The following is a 12671-nucleotide window of genomic DNA, read 5'->3' on the forward strand; positions in this document are numbered from 1 at the left end:
TGCACGAACATCTGGAAAATTAGAATATCTACCCCAAGATTATTCAAGCAACAGCCCAACACAGCCATAATCACGCCATGAGACATTGTCTGACATTATAAAAAGGGGTCAGGAGCAAATTACTGCAAATGCTGGAATCTGTACTGAAACCAAATGTGGAAAGCATCAGAGCTGATGAAGAATCATCTAGATTTCAAACGTTAGCTTGCTCTCTCTCTCTCTCCATGGATATTGTCTGACCCACTGTGATCCCCTACATTTGTTGTTTTCATTATATAGGGGGTCATTTTGGCCAAAGGGCGAAAACAGCTCCTCAATGATGTAGTTTTATCACGTCCATCCCATTTACTATTGTGTATTTAGCATAAACAATTGGGATTAACATTTTATCAGCACAATTTTAATTTATTGAGAATTGTACTCTCAAGTATCAATGAGATACACATTTTGCTGGGTAGCACATGAGTTCTTCACAAACAATTCCACGAATGGTGGGTGGGGCTCGGGGGGTGGGGGAGGTGGGGGTGTTCTGGCCGATACCCAACAATATATTGCAGAATGATGCAAAGACTGAGAGACAAGGCACACAAGCTGTCTGATGTGACAGTAGATGACCTATTGGAGGATTTGAAATATTCTGTACTCCCCCCCCACCCCCCCAAAGACAGAAGGGTACAACCTCACCTTCCTGACCCTCAATCTTACAACAGCTGCTGGTGCTCTGCCTAGCCTTCCATGCTCATTCTATTTCCACTTTCTAACAAGTCAGACAGCCTGGCTAGACAGCCATTAAGAACTCCCTTTCTCCTGGTGATTCCACTAATTCTTTTTATATGAAATGCTCAGAGAATTTCTGAACTAAGCATTCCTTGAGTGTTGGTGAAATTTTGATGATGTGTCTCCAAAAATATTCCAAAGCATTTTAGAGGTGCGCTTTACAACTCCAAACCAATGTATATGGAACATTGAGTAGCCCTTTAAGTAGTGCTTGAAAATAACATGAACACTGTATTCATGGCAAAATAGTTGACTGTTCTTCATAGAGGGCATTGTGGAAGTTGGTAACCTCTTGAAGGAGCATTCATAAGCATTTTAAGTGACAGTCAACTGTTCAACAAGCTTCTGAATGGCTGTTCGAAGTACTCTTTTCATCTCCTTTATCAAAAAAAGCATTTGCATTATCCGTGGGCTAAAACAGTATTTCAGCTCAAGAACCATCTTGGTCACCCAAGAGCCTGAAGCATTTAGCAAGATTCATCCCATTTCTCTCTGTGATCCTACACATTGTATTGGTATCACCAGCAATTTCAGTTTATATTTCAGATTGTTTCAAGGCATTGGGGAGAGGCTGACAGGTAACATACGGATATTACAAATCAAAGTCGGTGGAGTAGTGGTCAGTTTGGAAGAATGTTACAGGTTGCAGGAGACTTGGATAAACTGCAGAATTGGGCTGAGAGGTGACAAATGGAGTTCAATGCAGCTAAATGTGAGGTGATGTGCTTTGGGAAGAATAAGAGGAAGGCAGAATACTGGGTCAATGGAAAGATTCTTGGTAGTGTGGATGTGCAGAGTCCATGTACATAGATCCCTGAAAGTTGCCTCCCAGGTTGATAGTGCTGTTAAGGCGGCATATGGTTTGTTCGGTTTCATTTGTAGAGGGATTGAGTTCCGGAACCACAAAATCATGCTGCAACTATACAAAACGCTAGTGCGGCCGTACTTGGAATATTATGTACAGTTCTGGTCGCCATATTTTGGGAAGGATGTGGAAGCATTGGAAAAGGTGCAAAGGAGATTTACCAGGATGTTGCCTGGTCTGGAGGGAAGGTCTTATGAGGGACTTGGGTCCCTCATAAGAGACTTGGATCTGTTCTCATTGGAAAGAAGGCGGCTAAGATGGGATTTGGTAGAGACATACAAGATGATCAGATGATTAGATAGGGTAGACAGTGAAAGTCTCTTTCCTAGGATGATGACGTCAGCTTGTGTCAGGAGACATAACTACAAATTGAAGGGTGATAGATTTAAGACAGATGTCAGAGACAGGTTCTTTACTCAGAGTGGTCAGGGTGTGGAACGCCCTCCCTGCCAGTGTAGTTAACTCAGCCACATTAGGGAGATTCAAACAATCCTTGGATAAGCACATGGATGATAATGGGATAGTGTCGGGGGACAAGCTGAGAATAGTTCACAGGTTGGCGCAACATTGAGGGCTGAAGGGCCTATTCTGCGCTGTATTGTTCTATGTTCTAAAGGTTCACTTGAAGTGAAGAGGAAATCTTAGGGGAAGGTAAAAGAGCAGCAGAGATACCAAGTACTTCATCTCAGGTTTCCCCCCCAAAAAAAGCATAGTAGTGAGAACATAGGGACAAAAGGGGAGGCAGAGAACAACTATCTAAGGAACCAGAAATAAGGACAACGTGAAATTCAACACAGAAAAGTAACTGGGTCCTCACAACATGCATGCTCCAATGCTGAGGGGAATGTAGTAAAATAAAAGGCTTTGACCAAACATTTTCATGCATACTTTATTGAATATGGAAGTTGAGCCAGAGGACTGGAAAATTTCCAGTAGAACATCAATTTCAAAGGGAACAAAAGAACAAACCAAGTAACTTGGAACTGTCAGCCTCACATCAGTAGACTTCTACATACTACAATACATGACGAACTTAATAATTATCTAGAAAGGTTTCAGTTAATTAGCAACAACCAGTACAAATTAATAAAGGCAAGTCATGCCTGACAAATTTAATTGAGAAAATAACAGCATGTTGATAAAAGAAAACAGAGCAAATGTTGTGTATATAGAATTTCAATAGGATCTTGATGAGTTGATACAGGAGATTTAACTACTGTGCTTCAGTTTGATCAATAAGCTAGTGTGACATCATGAAATAGGAAGCTGGTTAAAAGGATTGAATAGAGTACATTAACAGATCATTTTCACTCTGAAGTGATGTAAACTGTGGCTCCATAGCACATCAACAGTGCAATCACTTTTCAGATTTAACAACATGGATAGGTTAATGGACAGGCGAGAAAAATGCCTACAAAATTTATTGCAGAGAAATTAAAGACAACTTAGTTTAGGGGATGAATTAGTAGAGGACATATACATTAAATGATTAAAAACTTGAACATAAGACCATAAGAACCAGGAGCAGGAGTCAGCCATCTGACCCCTCGAGCCTGCTCTGCCTCTTAATAAGATCATAGCTGATCTTTTTGTGCACTCAGCTCCACTTACCCACCCTCTCATGGTATCCCTTAATTGTTCAAAAAAAATCTATCTTTAAAAATGTTTACTGAAGTAGCATCAGCTACTTCACTAGGCGAGGAGTTCCATAGATTCACAACCCTCTGGGTGAAGTAGTTCTTTCTCAATAGAGTCTTAAATCTGCTCCCCCTAATTTTGAGGCTAAGCCCTCTTGTCTTTGTTTCACCTGTCAACAGAAACATTCTCTCTACCTCTATCTTATCTACTCCCTTCATAATTTCATATGTTTCTAAAAGATCCCATCTCATTCTTCTAAATTCCAATGAATACAATTCCAGTCTACTCAGTTTCTCCTCATAAGCCAACCCCCTCAACTCCAAATCAATCTGGTGAACCTCCTCTGGACCCCCTCTAGTGCCAGTATTTCCTTTCCCAAGTAAGGAGACCAAAACTGCACACAGTACTCCAGGTGTGGTCTCACCAGCACCCTATACAGCTGCAACATAACCTGCCTGCTTTTAAGCTCAATCCCTTTAGCAATGAAGGACAAAATTCCATTTGCCTTCCTAATTACTTGTTGTATCTGCAGACCAACTCTCTGTGGTTCATGCAAAAGATCCCTCTGCATAGCAGTATGCTGCAACCTTTTACCATTCAAGTCATAATCCATTTTACTGTTTCTCCTACCAAAATTGATGACTTCAGATTTCTTAACATAGTATTCCATCTGCCAGACCTTTGCCCACTAACTTAAATATTGCTGCTCCTCTGCAAAGTTTCACAAACCTCTGCACACTTTGCTCTGCTACTCATATTAGTGTCATCTGCAAACTTTGACATGCTACCCGTGGTCCCCAACTCCAAATCATTGATATAAATTGTGAAAAATTGTGGTCGCAATGCTGATCCCTGAGGCACACCACTAGTTACTGATTGCCAACCAGAATAGGACTCATTTAACCCCACTCTCTGCTTCCTATTAGTCAATTGAATTGAATTGAATTGAATTGAATATATTGTCACATGTACCAAGGCACAAATTCTCTATCTATGCTAATACTTTACCTATAATGCCATGCAGCTTTATTTTATGCAACAGCCTCTTATCCAGCACCTTGTCAAAAGCCTTTTGGAAATCTAGTGCACATCCACTGGGTCCCCGTTGTCCACCTTGCTCATTATGTCTTCCTAGAATTCCAAAAGATTAGTTAAGCATGACCTGCCTTTCCTGAACCCGTGCTGCGTCTCCCAATGGGACAATTTCTTTCAAGATGCCCTGCTATTTCTTCCTTGATAACAGACTCAAGCATCTTCCCCACTACAGAGGTTACTGATTTATAATTCCCCATCTTTTGTCCCCCTCCCTTTTCAAACAGTAGCACCACATTTGCTGTTTTCCAATATGCTAGAACTGCCCCAGAGTCCAGCGAATTTTGGAAAATTATCACAAGTGCACTTGCTATTTCGCCCACCATCTCTTTTAATATCCTGAGATGTATTCCATCAGGGCCAGGATACTTCTCTATGCTTAGTTCAATTAGCTTGCCAAACACGAACACTTCCATAATAATGATTGTTTCCAGGTGCTCACCTACCTTCACCTCTTTGTCAATTTCTGGCATGTTATTAGTGTCCTCCATTGTGAAGACCAACACAAAATACCTATTCAATGCCTCGGCCATTTCTTCATAAAGAGTCACAGAGCCATAGAGATGTACAGCATGAAAACTCGTTCATGCTGACCAGCTATCCCAACCCAATCTAGTCCCACCTGCCAGCACCCAGCCCACATCCCTCCAAACCCTTCCTATTCATATATCCATCAAAATGCCTTTTAAATCTTGCAATTGTACTAGCCTTCACCACTTCCTCTGGCATACACGTACCACCCTCTATGTGAAAAAGTTGCCCCATAGGTCTCTTTTATATCTTTCCCCTCTCATCCTAACCCCATGCCCTATAGATCTGGACAACCCCACCCCAGGGAAAAAAAACTTGTCCATTTACCCTAACCATGCCCCTCATGATTTTATAAACCTCTATAAGGTCATCTCTTAGCCTCCAACACTTCGGGGAAAACAGCCCCAGCCTGTTCAACCTCTCCCTGTAGCTCAAATCCTCCAACCCTGGCAACATTCTTGTAGATCTTTTCTGAACCCTTTCAGGTTTCACAACATTTTTCCGATAGGAAGGAGACCAGAACTGCATGCAATTTTCCAGAAATGTCCTGTACAGCCACAACATGACCTCCCAACTCCTGTACTCAATACTCTGACCAATAAAAGAAAGCATACCAAAAGCCTTCTTCACTATCGTATCCACCGGCAACTCTACTTTCAAGGAGCTATGAACCTGCACTCCAGGTCTCTTTGTTCAGTGACAATCCCCAGGGCCTTACCATTAAGTGCACAAGTCCTGCTAATATCTGCAAAATTCAGCACCTTGCATTTATCTAAATTAAACTCAATCTGCCACTCCTCAGCTCATTGGCTCTCTAATGAAGATCCCGTTGTAATCTGAGGTAACCTTCTTCGCTGTCCACTACATCTCCAATTTTAGTGCCATGTGCAAACTTATTAACTATATCTCTTAAGCTCACATTAAGAGGTATATCATTTATGTAAATGATGAAAAGTAGTGGACCCAACACTGATCCTTGTGGCACTCCACTGGTCACAGGTCTCCAATCTGAAAAACCACCCTCCACCACCACCCTTTGTCTTCTACCTTTGAGCCAGTTCTGTATTGAAATGGCTAGTTCGCCCTGTATTCCATGAGATCTAACCTTGCTCACCAATCTCTCATGGGGAACTTTGTCGAACACCTTACTGCGGTCCATATAGATCACATCTACTGCTCTGCCCTTAACCCATAGCCAAATGCCCCTTCTCATCCTATAAAGGACCAACATTTACTTTAGTCACTCTTTTCCATTTTATATAATCTTTTGCTATCTGTCTTTATATTCTGTGCCTGTTTTTTTCTCATGTTCTATCTTACTTTTCTCTACAGCTCTTTGTGACTTTCTGCTGACCTTTAAAGTTTTCCCAATCTTCTAGTTTCCTGCTGTTCTTGACCATTATGTATGCCTTCTCTTTCAATTTGATAGTCTGCCTTATTTCCTTAGACACCCTTGGCCGATTACCCTTTTCTTACAGTCCTTCCTTTTTACTGCAATATACTTTTGCTGAGCACTTTGAAAAATTGCTTTCAAAGCCCTCCACTGCTCGTCAATTGTCCCATCATAAAATCTTTGTTTTCAGACTACGTTAGCTAAGTCCTCACTCATTTTATTGTAGTCTTCCTTGTTTAAGCACAACCTGCTAATGGATGTTATCTTCACACTCTCCATCTGTATTCTAAATTCAACCATACTGTGATCACTCCTTCCAAGAGGATCTCTAACTATGAGATCATTAATTATTCCTGTCTCATTACACAGAGCAGATCTAGGAGAGCTTGCTCCCTCCTTCGTTCCATTATGCACTGTTCAAGAAAACTATCACGGGTGCATTCAACGAATTCCTCCTCAAGGTTACCTTGACCAAGTTGGTTTGACAAATTGACATGTAGATTAAAATCCCCCATGATAATTGCTGTACCATTTTCACAGGCGTTTGTTATTGCTTCAGTTATTTCCAGCCCCAATGTGATGCTATCACCTATCAGTGTCATTTTCTTCTTAGACTTTCTAATTTCCACCCAAATGGATTCAATAGTATTCTCCATAGAACCTGTATCATCTCTCAGCACCACCCTGATGTCATCCTTGAATATCAGAGCTACACCACCTCCCTTACATTCCTGTCCTTCTGAATAGGTTGGTACCCCTGGATATTTAACTCCCAGTTGTGAACATCCTGTAACCACGTCTCTGTAATGGCTATTAAATCACATTCAATCATGATGATTTGTGCTGTTAACGCATCAACATTGATACGAATGCTACAAGCATTCAGGTAAAGTGCCCTTATGCTCGGTTTCTTACCCTCATGATTTCCAACATCTCTGATAATATCTCTTGAGTTACCCTTCCTTTTTATTTCTTTCATATTCTGCCATGTAGTTAAACCCTCCTGCCCACGTCCATTTGAGGCTTATCTTTTTATTTACCGTCATACTTCCTGTTATTTTCCATTTCCCTTCCCACCACCCCCACCCACCTTCCCCCCCCCCCAACTCAGTAGTTTAAAGTCCGAGTGACCACCCTATTTATCCTTTTCACTAGAACACTGGTTCCAGATTGGTTCAGGGGAGCCTGTCTTATTAGTACAGATCCCTCCTGCTCCAAAATTGATGCCAATGCCCCAGGAGATGACACCCCTCTTTCCTACACCATCCTCTTCATCATGTGTTTACTTCCAGAATTTTCTTATCCCTAATCCAATTTGCACGTAATCCAGAGATTATGACCCTTGGGAACCTGTTCATTAATTTCGTTCCTAGGGCTTGATAAACCCCAAACAGGTTCTCCTTCCTAGCCTTGCCCATGTTGTTAGTCTCAATGTGAACCACAACAACTGGATCCTCCCTCTCCCACTCCAATATCGTTTCAAGCCAGTCAGAGATGTCCTGCACCCTGGCACTGGGCAGGCAACACACCATGCGGGACTCCCGATCCGGCTTATAAAGGATACTATCCATTCCCCTAATTATAGAATCCCCTACGACTACCTCTTGTCTTTTTGGTCCCCCTCTTGAATGGCCTCTGCACCATGGTGCTGTGGTCAGCTGGCTCATCCTCCCTACAGTCCTTTTCCTCATCCCCACAGGGAGCAAGTACCTCATACCTGTTGGATAAGGTCAAGAGCTGAGGCTCCTCCCTTCGTTAAATCAGGATCCGTCGACCTGCCTCACTTGCAGTCACACCCTGCTGTCCCTGATCACTAACTGAATTTGAAGTATTTAACCTATCAGGTGTGACTGCCTCCTGAAACAAAGCATCCAGGTAACTCACTCCGTCCCGAATGTGCTGCAGTGTTTGAAGTTCAGATTCCAGATCATCAACTCTGAGCCGGAATTCCTCCAACAGCCAACGCTCGCTGCTAATGTGATCACTGCAGTTCATAATGGGATCGGCCAGCTCCCACACCATACAGCTACAGCACATCACCTGCCCAGCCATCTCTACTTAGTTAATGAAATTTATATAAATTTATGAGTTAATTAATTTCTAATAGTCCTATGTTTTTTCAAATAATAGATAAGGAAAAAGGATTTTTATTTTTACAAATCACACAATAAAAAAAATAGAAAAGCCTTACCTTATCAACACACCACAGTCTTTTTTTGTTTGGTTAGAGGTGCAGGGTGGGTGGGAGACACTATACATATAGTGTCTCAGATTCAGCCACTGCCCAAATATATCAGTTCAGTCACCTTCCCACAGTGCAATTCGAACACTCCTACTGCTGCTGCAAAATGGAAGCCGCTGACCCTCGAGGTAATCCTTGAGTGCATTCTTAAACTGCACTCATCTAGGTAAGTGGAGAGTATTCCATTACACTCCTGACTTGTGCCTTCATAGGTGGTGGACAGGTTTGGGAAGTCAGGATGAATTGAAGATGAATAGTTCATTTTTTTTTGTCTTATTGTATTTTGTAGTGTTTTCATTAAAAGCTTGTTAGGCCATTTCAGAGGGCGTTGATTGTCATAAATGAGCCATACCTTGGAAGTGCAAGTGTTTTGCTTCCCTAAAGGACAGAAATTTTTGGGGGGGATTCCAGTAGCTACATACTCAGCATTACTGGGTATTTTTATTTTACATTTGTTTTGATTAATTAAATTCACATTCATGAACTGTCAAGATAGTGTTTCAACGCCTTTTCAGAATAACAATAGACTTTAGGATTACTGTCCATTATGCCACTATATGCCATTTTAGGAATCAGTTAGCTCAGTTAACTGGATAGATAATTTGTGATGAAAAGTGACAACAATAATGCGAGTTCAATTCCCACACTGGCTGCAGGACTCTCCTTCTTGACCTCTCCCCTCACCTCAGTTAGGTGACCCTCATGTTAAACGCCCACCAGTTGTCTCTAATGAGAAAGAGGTTGTCTGGTCTGGTTTGGTGACTTCACCTTTACCTTATACCCCATTTTAATTTTTACTTTGTCATATCCTTGATTTCATTAAGGTTGATTTTCCAAATAAGCGATCGTAAAAGATACAGTTCTAATATTGATAAATTGAAGTCACACATTGCCAAACTAATACAAGACGTTGGGGAAATATTAGCCATTTAGAAATCTTTCAGTTGATGTCAATGTCATGTTTAAAATTTTTTTAAATAATCCTCCGTTGATTCTGAATCATCAATTAAGAATCAATTAAGGAACGTATGTTCAATTACCAAAATGGGACTTGGAGGAAGTGCAGTTATTTAAATAACTCATTAATTCTTTTAAAAAATTATAAAGAACAATGATCTCTCCATTAGTCAGTGGAACAACCTTAATCAATACAGTAAGAGATGATCAGGCACAAAAACTATAGAGCTAACTGTGCTGTAAACAAGTCAGAATAACAGAGACAAAGGACATCTGCATGGAGATTAGAAAAAGTAGTGAAAAACAAAGTGTCTAACAATAAATAATTGATAAATCTATCCCAGATTACATAAATGTTCAGAATGGAGCTCACAGTTTTTCAGCCTATGCAATGGAGATGATTGTGCAACAGTCACCCTTAGCTAAGTTGTGAGTCAATATTTGGATGCTGAAGAATTGAAGGACTTTGGTAGACTTTATATCTGGACAAAGCTTAACTACAGAAATCGAATAGAGGTTTCTTTTGTTGATCAGAGGGTAGACTTTTCTTAAATTTTACTCACTAGATTCTGCCAATATTGGCACTATGTGTTTCCTTATTGCACATAAAGAAATACTCTATTTCTAATTAAATCATAAACCTGCTAATTATGAACAGCTTTACAATTTTGCTGGATGTAGGAAGAATCTTCCCAATGGATTTCAGACGACAGTGTCAGATTGTATTTCATAAAAGCTTGCACAAATATAACTTCTCTATTTTCTTTCTGAGTCATTCTGATGGATCTTCTCACTCTCACTGGTACTGAATGACCTTTACAAGCTATCCAAATTCAGGACACCAATGGTTCGCTTAATTAGAATGCTTCTTGGATCATGGCACACTATACAGGTACCTTTACCCAGGTTCCTGAGAGAAGTCATTGACGTTTAGGTGATAGAGCAGCCCTTTTCCCTCAAGCAGCCAGTCTGCTAACTTATGGGAGTTTGTCAAAGATTACCTTGTATGAATTGACAACTGCCAATATTCTAACAAAAGATTACTGAGTCCTTGAAACTCTTCCCCTTAAAAAAAGAGTGGAAGCAGAATCTTTGAGTACTTTTAAGGCAAAGGTAAATGAAAGGTTATCAGGGCAGGTCAAATGTGGAACAAACAGATCAACTATGATTTTTTTGAATGACAGAGCAGGCTCAAGGACCTCATTTTAGATGATTGTATGGTGATTTGCCTCCAGCTTTACTGTTGAAGCATTTCAAAGCTATTACTTGCATTTCAGTTGATCACAGAAGCAAAGTAATTTCCCCAATATTAGTCATATTTTTAATTATATATTTTCAAAGATCAAAAAAGTTCCAGTGAGTATATTCATTCCAACAACAATGACCATTCAATGAAACTGTTAATGCCATAAATGTATGCTGTCTTAATACTGAAAACTTTTAATGACTGAACAACAATAAAAAAAATCTTAAATACTAAAAAGCCAAAGATAAATGGTGAGTAGAGTTGTCACACCCTAGGGCAGGGTCACTAAACTTGTTTCTTCCAGAATCATTGTCTGAGTTAACTATGCTCATTATTGTATTGTCAGAGATTAAAATGATAATACAGCAACTAACAAAAACAGAAGTGGCTGGAAAAGCTCAGCAAGTCTGGCAGCATCTGGGAAGAGATGGCAAAGTTAACGTTTCAGTTCCAGAAACGTTAACTCTGATTTCTCTGCACAGATGCTGCCAGACCTGCTGAGCGTTTGTAACAACTTCTGTTTTTGTTTCTGATTTACAGTATCCGCAGTTCTTTCGGGTTTTGTACAGCAGCTAAGATCTTTCCGTCGAAAATCTATTGATAAGGTTAGTCATCATCCACACAAACGTAATTCAACCTTTACTCACGCATTGCAATAAGGTTTCTTCTCGTATCCTTTATATGTTTTCATATTTAGGGTCATTCTGCAGATCTCGCAATGGAAACATGATTTGTGCCAATACTGCAACAACAAAAAAGAAAAACTCTATCAATTCTTCTTCAGGCGGTTTATCTAATAAGTCAATACAATCACAATGTCGAGAAAAATATATGAAATTAACCACATTTATGAATAACATGAAACAAACATGCTTAAATCGCGGGCAAAATAATTTGTTCCAGTCTGCACCTCAACAATAAATTCTGCGTCAAACTATGGATCATTGATCTCCTGAGCGAAAACGCTGAATTTTTAATGAATAATGAATAAAAAGAGGAGGATCAGGTGAAATGTACACATGCATGTGAATAAAACAGAACATAAACCAACTGCACGAAAAACATATTTTTCAATAAATAGCTAACTCGTTCTCTTCAGGTACAGCCACAATCACTGACAGGTTGCCCGGAATCCGTCCCGTCAGATGCTTCGCATCGTTCAGCAATGCGTCACATCACACATGGAAGAAGTGGAATAGATGTCTCGCCAGCGTTTGAAGCCTCCGACACCTGACAAACGACACTTTTCGCGTAGTTCAGGGGCTGGAAACTCCATTTTAATGCACCAGTGCCGGTCTGATCTGAACGCCATTCCCCCACCCTCACACCCTGTCTCCTAACCACATTCCCGGTCTGTCTGTCTATTTAACACTTTCCAGGAGCTAAGTGACGGAACCGCAGCGCTAACAAGGACAGCACGGTCTTTTGCTGGGGGGGGGGGAGGGAGATGTCAAACACGAAATCATTCAATTACCTTGTCCAGGCAGTTCACTTTTTCCGTGGGATAAACAATTTTGCCACAGCGAGCACACTGAGGATTCATGACTGGTGCAAGAGAGAGGCTGAGAGCAGAGGCTGTGATGAGCACTCCACTTGCTCCCTCAGAGCGAAGCCAGCCACCTCTGCCTCTGCCTCCGCCTGTCCTGCTGACACTTGCTTCAGTCGCTCTTCACCTGACCCCGCCTCCACCAGCCCGGGCGTGCGCGCCCCCGGCCACTTCGCGATGCGGCCCGTCGTTCACGATTCCCAGCGGGTGAATGCCGTGCCCGCGCGCGCACGTCTCAAACCGCGCCGTCAATCACTTCACGGTCGGTTCCTGCTTCTCGTGGTTGAATCTTAAAAGTTGGGTCTGGGTCTGGGTCCTCTTTATTGTATTCCTTATGAACCCCCAGCGTTGTGATTCTAGTATGAACTTGTGCTGCTCATTTTA

At 41.2% G+C, this 12671-nt stretch overlaps 1 protein-coding gene across 2 annotated transcripts in view; it reads right to left on the bottom strand.

Annotated features, from left to right (window-relative positions):
- The window catches only part of nebl (nebulette), a 339083-nt gene extending 326668 nt beyond the window's left edge, over positions 1-12415 (bottom strand). Inside the window, exons 1-2 of one of the 2 annotated variants that reach the window (XM_072575934.1) lie at positions 12216-12415; positions 11389-11483 (exon numbers count right to left, since the gene is read on the bottom strand). In XM_072575934.1, the coding sequence (XP_072432035.1) occupies positions 11389-11483; positions 12216-12284 (164 nt within the window). In that variant the 5' untranslated portion in view covers positions 12285-12415. Of the gene's footprint in view, positions 1-11388; positions 11484-11827; positions 11950-12215 lie in introns of those variants that run through there. The other variant, XM_072575935.1, reaches the window with a different exon arrangement.
- Positions 12416-12671: the final 256 nt, after the last annotated feature.

Source organism: Chiloscyllium punctatum, chromosome 8, assembly GCF_047496795.1.
Source record: "Chiloscyllium punctatum isolate Juve2018m chromosome 8, sChiPun1.3, whole genome shotgun sequence".
Classification (NCBI taxonomy): domain Eukaryota; kingdom Metazoa; phylum Chordata; class Chondrichthyes; order Orectolobiformes; family Hemiscylliidae; genus Chiloscyllium; species Chiloscyllium punctatum.